This window comes from Lemur catta, chromosome 15, assembly GCF_020740605.2.
Source record: "Lemur catta isolate mLemCat1 chromosome 15, mLemCat1.pri, whole genome shotgun sequence".
NCBI classification, from domain to species: Eukaryota; Metazoa; Chordata; class Mammalia; order Primates; family Lemuridae; genus Lemur; species Lemur catta.
The window spans coordinates 28,469,983-28,483,754 of record NC_059142.1 but is presented as its reverse complement, the minus strand read 5'-3'; the positions used below and the strand labels follow the sequence as shown (position 1 = coordinate 28,483,754).

Here is a 13,772-nt window from a genome sequence, read left to right as displayed (position 1 = left end):
TGAGATGCCGACCTCAGCCATGCCAGAGACCTGAGAGCAGAGAAGGAGCCAACAGAACATCAGTCAATATAAAAAGTTTTTACGTACAGAAAACACAATAAAAGATATACCCAGCTAGCAGAAAGGACTGGGCACTGCCTTTAGCCCTCATTTACTCCAGAAATGAGTCATGTCTCAACCTCAACAAGCCCTAAGCAGTAGAACAAGGCTGCCCTGGAAAGAGGAGGCCGAGACTCACGGGCCGGGATTTAAGATCTCTCTCACCTTCCTGCTCCCGTTTTGGCAGAAGGCAGGCAGGCTGTGGAACAGCAGATCCCTGTAGCCCTCTGCTACTGAGACTGTGAGACAAGCCAGTAAAGAGGCTATGTCAAGGGTGGACTAATTATGAGCTCACCCCAAACTAGTTGCAGACCAAACGTCTGCCTTGTTGTTATGCCCACTTACAGCAGCTGCAATATGAAGAGGGAGACCATAGGGGGCCACAGGTCTCTGGCTTTGTAGCCACATGGCAGGGAAAAGACCCAGCAGGTGGTTAGGCAGAAGGGCCAGCCAGGGATTTCCTAGCTCTTCTTCCAGTGCCCAGCAGGCCAGTGTGGGCTCTAATAAGAAAGATGGAGAGGCAGGACAGCATCGGCCTCAGGCATCCCTCGTTCTGTTCTCTTGCACCGCGGGCCAAGGCTACAGTGAGCTAGGACTCCAGGGTTTCCGAGGGCCTTACTAGGTCCTGGGGGAGGCTTTCTCGGGCCTCCTGCATGCGGCGCCGGGCTCGATAAAAGGCCTCTGCAAGGGAAAGAGATGCGGTAGTCAGCTGCCGTGGTGCCGGGAGGAACACAGCCCATGCTGACCCCACGTAGCCAGCGGGGCAGGGGAGGACCTACCCATCACACTGTGAACAGAACTCTGCTGGCTGAATCCTTCCAGACGGTCCAACATACTCTGCATCCTTTTCCGGAGGGAGCTTGATTCCATGAAGGCCCTGCAGGGGGGCCCACTGCATGGTCACAATTGCTCTCCAGCCCCCAGGGCTAAGGTGCCCCAAGGCAGAGGGCCAGGTCACTCACCTGGACTGCTGCAGACAGTGCAAGCGGAAGGTGACGCTCCCCGTGGTTTCCGTGCGGAGTCCGAAGCGGCTGAGACGCTGCCCCTGTGGCACACAGTGGAGACAGCATCAGGCTCTGCAGTCTCTAGAAGCCAGGTGCTAGGCTGGCCTCGCTCCCGTTCTCATTCCCATCCTTGGAGAAAGCAGCTCTGCTGGGAAACCCCATTCCTTCTCCCAGCACCTCACGGCTGACACTGGGCCCCCACTAAAATCAGGGAACATTGCAACTTCACGTAAGAAGAAGCAGTCTTACATGTTCACTGAGAAATCTCCCCACCTCTGTTTACCGAGGCCTTCAGTGATGGAGGAAAAGGCGGAGCCAGCCATTCTGATGGGGACCAGAGGAAATCTCTAAGTATACACTTTCCAGCAATCTCCCAGGATAGCAGTATAGATATTTGAACCTGGTTCAAAATGTGGCCATGACTCCCAGCTTAAGCCACGGTAAGGAAGGGGCTAAGGAATACAGCAGCAATGAACAACGAAGGGGCCTTAACCCAGAGCCCACCTTCTACAGAACACAAAGACAGGACCGTAAGTTCCCAGCATGAAGGTGCCCCAGAGACAAAAGTCACCTTGAAGGTTCCTGGTATCCGCACGTAGGAGGGGTCCTCCAGTTCCAGAGAACCGCCGATGAAAAACCTCCTCAGCTCAGCCACCGTGCCCAGCTCCAGGGGTCTCCACGTGGAGACTGTCAGGGTGTAAGAGCCTGCGCAGAGGGAGAAGAGAATGGGGCCCGGAGCAGAAAGCGCGTGTCGCCCCTGACTCCCCAGCAATGCCACAGGCTGAGACATTGCTAAAACCCCGGTCTGGTGACGACCAGGCCTCTGGGGAAGGTTCTCGTGGTGGTTCAGAGTGCCGGTTTGGAAACCAATCAGATAGGAATTCAAATCTCGGCTCTGCCAGTTATTGCCTGTACAGCACAACAGGTTCCTCAACTTCTGTGAGCCTCACTCTCGTGTGGTAAAATGGAAGTAATACAACCTGCACCTCACAGGGTGGCTGGGAGAATTAAATAAGAAGCATTTGGCACAATGCCTGGCACACAAAAGACAGTTGCTTTTCTTTCAAAGTGAACACTGACTCATATGATACATATACGCCAAGAGCCCGTTTACCAGGCAGCTTCTCCCTCGAGGCAGCAAGTCCAGTCAGAGGAGCACGGAGCACTAACAGACACTGTGAGGCCGTTTGGCTTTGGGAAGTGAGTTCCAATTTCACTTAGCTGTCTCGAACACAGAGGGAAGAAATTCCCCAAAGCAGTTAAATGCTTCTAATTTCTAACTATCCGTACTTCTCGCCAGAAGCATTCAAATCTTTTGGAAGTGTTAGTCTCGTTCCTAGGACTTAGGGCAGGTGAGCCACAGAAGGGCAGGGACAAAGAGGTTACCTGGGGTGGCAGGCAGCACCACGGCCCCGTAGCCTTCCACACGATACCTCTGCCAGAAGTCCAGGGACAGGACCTCACAGTAGAGCACCGGCCACTCGGGGAGGGCATCTGGGAGCAAGTGAGAGCAGCAGCCAGGTCACAGGAGGGAGGCCTCCACTGGCCGAGGAGAACCAAGGCCCAGGATCCACTGCGGAGCTACTCACCAGAAGATTCATCCTTGTGGAGGAAGAAGGCTTCAAATGTGAATGGGTAGCAGAAGTAAGCCACCTTGTCCTAAAAAAGAGGAGTGTCCTTTATACTCAATGTCACACGGTGGGGAAGGCCTCATGTGGAATTTGCTCTCCCTGTGGCCAATGACAAGGTCACTTTCACAAGGGAAAAAGGCAAATTATCACCCCAGGTGGGAAGTCAGAGGTTGAGAGGCAAAGGGATACCCAAATACAAGCTGCTGCCATTCTCAAAAAGGCAGAGAGAGGACCGGGCAGCCCTACAGACCCCACCCGGAAGAGTCAGACCCAACTCTGGAATCCTCCCCAGAGTGCGTGGCAGTTGGCCCGATAAAGCCTCAAATGCTGCCCCAGGAGCAGATTCCCATTCCCTTCCAGACACCCTCCCCCATCCTCCGTACCATTCCCAGGGACTTGGTGGCACAGGTCTGTGTTATTCCTGAGAGCTGCTGGAATGCTGGGCTTGACCAGTCTGAAAGCCAAAGACCAGATATACTAAGCTCAGCTGGGAGGAGAGCACGCAGTTGAGAAAAAGACAAAGTCGCCTTATTCGTTTATTCATTCACTCATTCACACAATCAATCATTCATTTACTGTTTACTGGGAGTCTGCTATGTGCTCGGACGTCTTGGGGATGTCTTGGTAACCAGATGGAAAAGATCCCTCTCTCTTATGCAGCAAATATGGGGGGCGAGGTGGGGGAGACAGACAACAAACAAACCAACAAGAGACTATCAGGTGGTGGTAAGTGCTGCACTAAAAACAAAACCGGGGGAAGGGACTGAGTGACTTGGAGGCTCACTTAGACTGGGTGGGGAGAGAGGGCCTCTCAGCAGTGACACAGACTGAGACCCAGACTCAAGTAGAACCAGCCATGCAAAGATATGGCAGAAAGGGTTTCAGACAAAGGAAATGATCCTGAAAAAGCTCTAGTGGGCAAGACCTTGGCTGCAAAGAATGACTGGAATGTTGTAAGGAAGAGATACCCATGGGCCAGGTCGTGCAGGGTGTGGAGTTTGGATTTGACTCCTAGTGGGAGGAGAAGCTGTTGGGGTTTTCAGCTCAAAAGGGACACAACTGGTTTACATTTTTAAAAGCTCAATTTGGCTATGGTGTGTGTAGCAAATGAACCGCAAGGGGGAGCAGGAGAGGAAGCAAGAGGATGAGTCGGAAGCTGACTGCACCGGCCCAGGCAAGAGGTGGTGGTAGCTTGGTGTAGAGTGGAGAGAGGACAGATCCAGGACAGCTTCTGAAGACAGAGCTGACAGGAACCGCTGATGGACTGACCGACTATAGGGAGCCAGAGAAACTGAGGAATCAAAGATGTCTCCTAGGTTTTTGGCACCAGCAGCTAAGTGGATGATGCTGCCACTCTGCTAGGATGGGGAAGACCAGGGAGGAGAGCTTTGAGGGAAGGGAGGGAATCGAGAGTTCTTTTTGGTAACGTTCAACAGAAATGACAAAGAGGTAACTGGATGGGAGTCTGGAGTTCAGGGAAAAGATTGAGGCTAGAGATGGAAACCTGGGAGTGTGAGACACATAGATGGTATTTAAGCCATGGGATGGATGAGATCGCCTAGGAAGAGTGTTGATAGAGAGGAACAGAAGGCCTAGGCTCAGCCTTTGAAGCTCTTAGAGTTTAAGATCAACAGAAGAGAAGGAATTGGCCAAGGAGGCTGATAAGCCGCCAGCGAGATAGAAGAGCGAAGCGTGGAGCCAGAAGCCAAGAGAAGTGTTTCATGAGCTGTGTCAGAGGCTCCAGAGAGGTCAGGTAAGGTGAAAGCAGAGACGTCACCACTGGATTTGGCAAAGTAGAAGTGATCTATGACCTTGAAAAGAGCAGTAAAAGTTTCAGTGGAGGAGGGGGGAAGGAAGCTTGACTGCATCTAGAATTGTCAGAATGGGTATGAAAGGAGAGACTTAAGAATATTACTTACTAGTAGCTGGCAATTCTACAAAGTAGTGGACGTAGAGATTGTCATACTCATAGCCTTGGGCTGAAACTGAGAGAGAAAACAGGAAACTATTTTAGCTTGTTCTCCTCCCACCCTCAGCACCCGACCCAGTCCTGTAGGGTCTACATGCTTTGGAGGCAAGTCTTTTGAGGGCCAAGAACCCTCTGGGTTTCCAGGGAAGACTCATCACTGAGTTTCCAAAGCACTGCAGACAATCCAAGGCCTCCACCAGGGTAGGGTGGGTTATTCATAGCTCTATCCGGGCACCTGCCTGAGCATCAGGAGATCTCTATCTGGCAAGATACTTACCTACCTCTCCATTTACAAAGAGCCGGAGGGTGCCTGGGACGGTCTAAGGTGGAGACAAGTGGGGAAAGGTCAGGAGGCTGGGAAGGAACCAGGACTTCTCCCCAGCCCTGCCCACAAACCCGCAGAAGACCTGACACTGGAGGTCAGACCCTGGGTCACTACCGCACTTCCTCACCCCCACCCCCGCGGCTTCTCCACAGGTCTGTTTCCTTCATTTCTAAAAGTCACAACGTAGGGGAAGGATATAATTTAAATGGCGGTGAGGGCAATGCAGTATGGGAAATTAGCAACAGGAGCTGCCCTCTGGCACGCAATGGGAAGCCGAAAACCCCTGTCCCCTTTAGATGGCTGAGGTCAGGAAACTAGGAAGTTTTTTTAATTATTTGTGTATTGGTTTTATCTAACTTTTTAATACTGAATATCTGTGGCTTATGTAACATGAAAATAATAAAAGTTGATTTTTTAAAGAGAGAGAGAGAGACCAGTAGGTAATTCTATCTTTGTTTCCAGATTTAGAAATGGAACTCTTGGAATGAGGGAAAACAAAGAACAGGACCACAGAATAACTGACCTGAATTGTTTTTTAAGAGCCAAAATATTTAACAAACAGAAATGACCCCTGTTCCCTCTCTCTAGGGTATTTTGGGAAAATATCCACATGAAGAGGGAGGAAGAAATTTTTCATCTTTAATTTATTAAATTAATTATAAAATAACACGTGAATATATTACCACTACCTAAGCTTAGGGAGTAAAAAGGGAAAATCCCTGACATATCCCTCCCACCACCCACTACCCATCTACCACCTCCCAATCCACGCCGCCCCCCAGAGAAAGCCACCCACAGCATGTATACAGCCTTTCAGACTCTCTTCTATGCGTGAACAGTTCTGTATCAATACGCAGTGTTTCAAAACACATAACAAGGACTATACGCTATGTGCTATTCTTTGACTTCCTTTTTTCACTGAAGAGTAGATCTTGGAGACCCTTAAGAAAGGCACTGTCATTAATCCAGAGTCAGAACGCTCTGGTTAAACCCAGCTCACACTGCTGCAGGAAGCCAGGTACTCACCATCTCAAAGTCAGTGCCCACGAGGCTGCTGAGATACTCCTTGTGCCGGCCATAAAGCTGAGGAAACAAACCAAACCAAAACTCAAGATGCAACCCAAGCCAGGGCAGGGCTCAGTTCTGAACGGGAGGGAGAAGAGAAGCAATAATGGGAAAAGCCACCAAGAGCTGGAGGCCTAAGCATCCTACTCACTGTCATTTTAAAGTGAAGCACAGAGGCTCTGCAGTCAGCTGGTCTGAGACCGAACGAATCCTGACTCTCGCACTTATGAGCTACGTCACCTTGGCCAGACTACTAAGCTCCTCAATCTCAGTTTCCTCATTTATAAAATGGTAATAATAAAAGTATTTACCTCAAAGGGTTGTTGTGAGGTCCAAAGGATATAAGGTATGCGAAGTAGGGCCTAGCACAGAGCATGGTAAATGCTCAAATAAATGGTCATGGTTGTTATTATAACATGGTCAAAAACTTCCATCTGATATGTTAGCAATGCTTCCTAGGTCAGAAGAGGCTGCAGAGGGCAAGACTTGTTCCTAGTAACAGCTGACATCAAGCTCAGACATGGTCTCGGCTCCAGGCACTAAGGCTCATCCCTTTGGTACTTGGAGTGAACTGGCTCTTACATCCTTGAACACTCGCTGTTCCCGCTCCTCCTCCTCTGGCTGTGCGAGGGAGGACACGTTGTCAATCGTATATTTCCACAGCTCCTGCTTCTCCCCTTCTGTCTCGATTCTGTAAGGTCAAAGCCACAAAAGGACTCACTCTGACAATAAGAGATGGGGCCCTTCAGACCTAGCCCAGGGCCACGCACCTCACTTGAAGTGTATGATGACGAAAATGGCCGTAATGATGGCCAGGAGAGGGAAACAAAATGGTGAAGCAGAAAGGGCACCAGACCAGACTCAGAAAGTGTAGGTTCCAGACCCTTGAAGTCACAGTGAAACCCTAAGGCACAATATCCCTGGCACCCAGTTCTCTCACTTGAAAAATGGATAGGTTTGTCCAAGTAATTTCCAGTTTATCGTTCTGTTATTCCAAGACACAGAGATGAGGAAAGACCTGGCTGAGTTCACCTCAGTCTGTTCTGGTCAGTCCCTACATTCGGCAGCACAGAGAACCATTTTCACCAAACTACACCACTGAAGGGATCCCTTTCAGATGGTACACTTGCACATTTTCTGAGAACAGGCTCCCCAGTTTTCTAAGGGCCTATGGCCTGGAATAAAATATGAACCACTGCCTGGGAATTTAAAAGTTAGAATAGATGACAGGCTTTCTGAGAATCTCCTCAACTAAGAGCAAGAAGTGAAGCCAAGGGAAGGAATACCTCTCCCCACTACCCCTTTCCTCCTCTCCTCACCTGTAGGGTGCTCTGAGGCCCGTGAAGTCAGGTTTAACTGTGATCACACCATTGCTGTCCACCTTCAGGGTACAGAGGACGTGCTCATACTTCTTATAGCCAAGCCTAGAAATCAGGAAATCAACAGCAAGGTTCGGGACCACTGGTCCTTCAAGGAAAGAGGAAGAGACAGCCCACTTCAGGAGAGAGAACAGAGGCTACAGTGAGAACTACCATAGTAAAAGATTTTCTTCCGAGTACCGCTAAGAAGAAAAGGAAGAAAATGTCCTTCCCTCCCATATACCCTGGGAGGAGGATACAGGAAAGCAATGGCTAGTGAGGGGAGAAAGGCTAAGGATCTGCGTTGGCAGTGAGACACGTCACTCACTTTCCGTATGGCCCCAGGTCTGCCATGATGTACATTGTCTGAAGAGGGGTGTTAATGACATGGCTGTTCTTGACGAACTCTTCTGAGGGTTCCCAGGTGATGATGCGTGACTTGAGGATGCCGCTCTCCCTGGGAAACACCACAGGAAGGGTCACTTCCCTGGCACCCCCTAAAGAGCCTGAAGCGGAGCACATACCCCAGTGGAGGTCCACTTCAGGATGGGACACTTGAGTTGGTGGACGTACTGTTTTAAGAGCCAAAATATTTAACAGACAGACATGATATCCCTTCCCTCTCTGTGGGGCATTTTGGGAAAATATCCAAATGAAGGGTGACAATGACATTTTACATCTTTATATTGATTTTAAAAATTAATTATAAAGTAATAATGAATACTGCATATTACCACTGATAAAAATTCAAAACTACCTAAATTTAGGAAATCAAAAGCTCCAGTCAGTGGACACACTGAGAACACTGGCATGGAAGGGCCACAAAGGCCCCCCCCCCCCCCATTCCCCCCACACTTGTACTCACATGCCTCTCCTGTCCTGCCGTCGCCGCCTGACATTTGCCATTCGTTCAACTAAGAATGACGGCACCTCACTGGCTGCGGTGGTCATTTTCTGACAGTGCTGACAAAAGAGAGCAGCCCCACGTGAGCCATCTGGTCAGGGCCACATGGGGCCAAGTACTCGAAGGGAATCTTCCTTCTGAAACTCCTCCGCGACCCGAGCCTAACAGGCACAACTGCCTCACCGTTACACGTGCTAATGGAGGGCAGCAGTGGCACCAACAACTCAAGAAGGCACCTACCACATCTGGGACTGCCCCGGGACTTTAGATTTTTATTTATGCTAACATTAAAATTAGTCTGTATTCTCTGAGCCCAAAAAGTTGGGTTAGTTTGCCTGGTAGATGTTGAAGTTAACTAGGTGGTTGGAAAATACCAAACAGGATACAAGTATTTTGTAGAAAATCCTCCGTGGTAACTGAACATTAACTGCATTTTTATTTGTTTTTCTAAAATAGACAACCCAAATTTATATGCTACCAACCCACAGCTCTCCTAATGAAAATATGCCAATCTTTCAAAAACATTTATTTAACACCTGTTCCTTGCAAAGATCTATAGGGTCGAAGACAAAAATCAGAAAATATAGGCTCTACCCTTAAGGAGTGTAAAGTCTTACTGAAAAGACAGAACATACACAGCGGATGAAGAAAATGTAAAACAAGTCCACAAGGGTATGTTGGCATAGGCAACTTGAGGACATAAGCCATTCCTCATAGCTGTACTGAATTCCTCTTCAAACCCATATATTCAGACTTTGGGGTGAATCTCCTGATGAATTTCATCTAGATGATTCTAGACCCCACCACCTGTCTTATCTCATGGTGATGCATGGCGGAAGTCGAGCCCAGTGGCTACTTCTCCTACTATGCACGCCGCAAGCCCTCCCAGGCCCTCCAGCAAGCAAAGAGGGAGCGGCAGCCACACCACCTGCAGACGGTGCCCACTCTTGTCCAGCTGGGCTGCCAGCAGCTCACAGCAGTTTCTAGACAAGCTACCTGTCTCCCCTTAACAGGCTTCTTATTTGACACACACAACCCATTGAGGCCAAAAAACTAGGGGAGGCAAAGAAGGAAACTATGGGACCTCAGCAAGAATAATACCTCCTCCAAATTGGTGTATCTATCAGAGTCAGTGTAGGTAAAGATTCTTCGGTTCTTCCTGCCACCTGAATTCTCCAGCTTCAGGATCTCTTGACGATACTGACAATCCAAAGGACTCTGACAGGCTGCTTCATTCTGGTATACATCTACTTCAAACTGAGGTCACCACAAGGAAACAGAGATAGACCAAGAATACATCAAACTTTTGTTCCTCTGTTTAATCAAATCAGTTCTATAGAGCTGGTGCTATTTGACCTGTTTTCATAACCAACTCGAAACTAACAGAGAACAGGTGATCCAAGAATGTTAGAGCTAAAAGGACCCAGAGTGATGGTGTAATCCAACTCTGCTGTTATAGATGACATAAATCCCAGAGGTGAAAAGTCCCTTACCCAGGATCGTAAAACTGAGTAGTGGCAGTCACTGTATATTGCCTTTGTAAACATAACAGGGGAAAGTATTAACTGTTACAAACTTTCTGGAAGTCAGCTTGATAATTGTATCACCAGCCAGGTGGCGGTAGACCAGGTAATGTAGCAGATAAGAGACACTGGCTTACCTGGCTAAAGAGCTTCTCTTGCCACGCAATCACAATCTCCTCCTCTTCATCTTCATCTGGGCGGTGTCCACCTCCAAAGACAACAGAGTGAGTCAAATGCCTGAGCCAAACCAGCATCACTTCTTGCTCTCTGACTGAGTATAACCAATGTCCTTACTCTTACATTTGCCAAAAAAAACAGATGGAGTTCAGTAATTTATGAAGCACTCAATCTAGACAAAGGCTAGAGACACTGTGGATATACTCCACAACATATGATGGTTAGTTTGAGCAGAAGCCAAGACAAGGATTCAAGAAGTCTTAATCACTTCTAATTTGAATAAAAGGTAGTCCTGACTTCCAGAAAATATTTAATCTAATTCAGTGTCAGGAACTAAAATTTAGATATATAGGCTGATAGCCAGCCCTTCCTCAATCCCAACTGTCTGCATTTGCCAGGAAATGCAGACCCTGGCATTTTTATTTTTATTATTCCTGAAGCTATATATATAGAATCATAAACACTGTAACTTAGGAGACCAAATGTCCACAGAGGACAGAGAAGGCAAATAAGTGGTCTTTTAAAGAACCAAATCTAATACACTTCTAGCTGAGTATGCCTTTTTCAGAGACACATGCTTCACAACCCACCAGCCCACACTCTTACCCAGAAATATGGATGAATAGAAACAACAAAAACAAAAAGACTAGTGACTCCCAAAAAGCACCCTGTCCTCTCTTCCTCACTTTCAGCTTTCAGATATGGAAAACCACAACACAGTTTATGTTTATATGCACATTTTTCAAGCAGTCTCCAATCTTTTCTTTTTTAATTTCAAAATATTAAGGGGGTACAAATCTGTTACATGGATAGCTTTTGTAATGCTTGAGTCGGGGCTATAAGTGTGCCCATCACCTGATCCAATCTTAAAATTGTTTTTTAAAGTGTTTACATGTGTATTTAGAATTTGGAGCATATTTTCTCTTAGATAAAAAATGCCACAAATGGTATTTAGGTTGCCAGGCAAATTTACAGCATATCAAAAGCATGGTATTTCTTATTTCTCTATATTTGGCCACAATTCTGATCAGTATCTTGACAGCAGTAATCCTGTCTTATTCAATTTTCACACACAACATAAACTAGTAGTTAAGATTGCTTGGGTTCAAATCCTGGCTCCAACATTTATCAGCTAGGAAAGGAACTCAACCTCTTTATACCTCCCACTCCTCCCTGAAAAAGGCACAGGTTTCTCTTAAAACCACAGACCCGGGTCTACTCTGTCTTAAGAGTAACTCTACCACCCCAAGCCTTTTCCCAAAATCCTCACGGGGCAACATCACCACCGAAACACCCACTGGCAGTTGGTTGAGGCCTAAAAGTGGCCAAGTCTATGAGGTCACTCCCGGACTGGGCAGCAGGCTGATAATGAAGAAAGTTGCCTGATGTGATTCTTTGCAGGTGGACTCTGTCAAGGAAAGAGAATTCCAACATACGCGTTACAAGACACACAACCAGAAGATGAACACAGAGCAAGGATGGGGTTTCCAAGGTGTGCTGGGTGCACACAACAGAGGAGGTGGGTGGGGCGCGGAGCCCCAAGGGGAAGAGTGAGGGTGAGAGGATGTACTGAGGCCACGGGGCTAGGGGTACAAGCAGTGCGCGGAGAAGTCGGGAGACGGGAGAGGAAGTGGTCGGGTTTGTAAGCGGAAGTGGGGGCATCAGGACAGAAGTTCAGGGTCCAATTATTTGAGGGTATAAAAGCAGGGGACCCTGGGGCTGGGGCCAGGGCCGGGGCGGTGCAACTACCGGAGGCGCAAGTTGCGCACGGGGTCCAGGGAGCGATACACTGCCTCCCCGGTGTCAGTGCTCCAGGAGGCCTGCGCCATGACAGCTGCGACGCGCCGCGACTGCGCCGGAAAGCGCACCGCCCCCAGTTCCCTAGGCAACGGAGACGCTGGGTTCCGGAGGCCGCGGAGGCGCTGCGCGCGCAACTCGCCGTGCCGGTCGCCTCGCTGCCTGGGCTGTGGCCCTCCTTGTGCGGGTGCGGCCCAGCCCGAGCGCCCGGGCGCTCCGCAGTCCTGCCGATCACCGCTTACCATGAGTGCGAGCAAAGCTCACGCGCACCCAAGGCAGGACTTGATGCGCTGTACCAAAGAGAAAACAGGCACAGCCATCAGCCCACTTCATTTAGATGCAGAAAAGGTGATAAGGACCAGAATCAGACGACCTGAGTCCTCGCCTCTACTTTTCCCACCATGCCACATTGCCTTCCACAGACCTCATGAAAACTTTGGCCTGAAAATCGGTGGAAGTGACTGAAAGAATGCCCCCATTATTCCTAAAAGAGTCAGTGAAGGTCATGGTCCTTGTCCAGATATGAAAATGTATTCTTCGAAGAAAAAAAAGTGTGTCAAAAGATTTATTAGTAATTGTGTTGATGTTCACCTAGCCAGAGACAGAAAAAACAAGGAACCAACAGTAAGGAAGGAAAGGATGTTATTACTGAACTGGTTCTGTGTGTGTATTAGTTCCGGATTATTGAGCCACTTTCGATACTGCACTGGCCGCCTGAAAGATCAACAAAGTGACATTCAGAAGTCAAGCTTTATTGGACTATCAAAGGAAGGACACGCCATAACCTCAAGTCTGGCTCCCTGGCACCTTGGGGATGTCAACATTTATCAGCCTTTGACATCTGTTACTCCCCCAACAGAGTAAGCATTGTCCCCTGAACTCAGGAATCTCATGTCAGTTTGATTATATTGCAGTGGAAGCCCTGGGTGCCATAGTTGCTAGTTGTGCAACACCAAGGACTCATCATAAACAGCACTGTTCATTTAGGATCTAATGCAGCCTGGCACTTTGTTTGCATTGTCCCTAATCTTCATAGAAACCTCCATAGAATGCCACAGAAAGAAGGTATTTTTATTCCTGTTTAACAGATGACATTAGTGAAGTCCAGAGGTTGAAGGGCTTGTCAAGTAAGTGGTAAAAGCACTGGGATTCCAGCCCAGGTTCATCTGTCTTTTGAAGCTTAACCACTTTCCGCTCTGCCTCACAGCCTCTCGTCTACCAGTTTATTCCATAAGAGCACACAATTTCCAAAGTGGGAAATAATTATTTCAACAGACAAAACAGGAGGCAAAATACTAGCCCTTAAGAAATGGTCTCTCTAATGTTTCCTTTTAAAGTGGTGGGTAGACAACACTGTGCCACATGAACAACAGCTGATAAAGGTGGAGACTGTATCAAGTTTAGTTTTACAACCAATTGAAAGTTATAATACAGTTAATCTGACATATGCAAAATAGTTTCTGTACCACATGGCATAGAAATACAAGCTATCTGTTTGACACAAAATAAGGCAGGAATGGAGGAATTGAGGAACAAAAAGACAGAAGATGTAGAAAAAATAGCAAAATGGCAGATGTAAATCTTACCTTATTGGTAATTAATTACATTAAATGTAAAGCACATTGATCAAAAGACAAAGATTGACAGATGGGTTGGAAAAACATGATCCAATTATATATTGTCTACAACACATGAACTTTAGATTCAAAGGCATAAATAGGTTGAAAGTAAATGAATGGGAAAAGATATACCATGCAAATAGTAACCAAAAGAGGGCTGAAGTGGCTCTACTAATATCAAATAAAATGGACAATAGAGACAAAGGACAATTTATGATAATAAAGAGTCAATCCATAGAAGACATAACAATTCTTAAATTTGTGAATGAGAGGGGACATTACTACTGACTTTACAGAAATA

The 13,772-nt window shown here is 47.6% G+C and overlaps 1 protein-coding gene across 3 annotated transcripts; it reads right to left on the bottom strand.

Moving 5' to 3' along the window:
- Positions 1-63: 63 nt before the first annotated feature.
- MKS1 (MKS transition zone complex subunit 1) lies at positions 64-11,950 on the bottom strand. 3 transcript variants are annotated; one of them, XM_045525673.1, is made up of 18 exons: positions 11,805-11,950; positions 11,354-11,463; positions 10,016-10,086; positions 9,457-9,612; positions 8,317-8,414; positions 7,780-7,908; positions 7,413-7,517; positions 6,676-6,784; positions 6,055-6,111; positions 4,981-5,023; positions 4,654-4,719; positions 3,118-3,188; positions 2,693-2,762; positions 2,490-2,597; positions 1,675-1,808; positions 1,062-1,144; positions 879-976; positions 64-780 (listed from the first exon to the last, which is right to left on the bottom strand). In XM_045525673.1, the coding sequence occupies exons 1-18, from the start codon at positions 11,882-11,884 to the stop codon at positions 689-691; spliced, it is 1,680 nt and encodes a 559-aa protein (XP_045381629.1). In that variant the 5' UTR covers positions 11,885-11,950; the 3' UTR covers positions 64-688. The 3 variants fall into 3 exon arrangements, with proteins under 3 accessions (XP_045381629.1, XP_045381630.1, XP_045381631.1); XM_045525674.1 differs by lacking the exon at positions 1,062-1,144 and having other exon boundaries at positions 11,805-11,898; XM_045525675.1 differs by lacking the exons at positions 64-780; positions 1,062-1,144; positions 1,675-1,808 and having other exon boundaries at positions 882-976; positions 11,805-11,898.
- Between the last annotated feature and the right edge of the window lie 1,822 nt (positions 11,951-13,772).

Bases quoted from the DNA above. Each gene is read 5' to 3' on its own strand.
- MKS1 (XM_045525674.1), bottom strand. From the start codon at position 11,884: ATGGCGCAGGCCTCCTGGAGCACTGACACCGGGGAGGCAGTGTATCGC. The intron at 7,518-7,779 runs GTGAGTGACGTG...CCTGATTTCTAG, and splicing joins GACCTGGGGCCATACGGAAA to GCTTGGCTATAAGAAGTATG. The intron at 3,189-4,653 runs GTAAGTAATATT...TTTGGCTTTCAG, and splicing joins TGTAGAATTGCCAGCTACTA to ACTGGTCAAGCCCAGCATTC.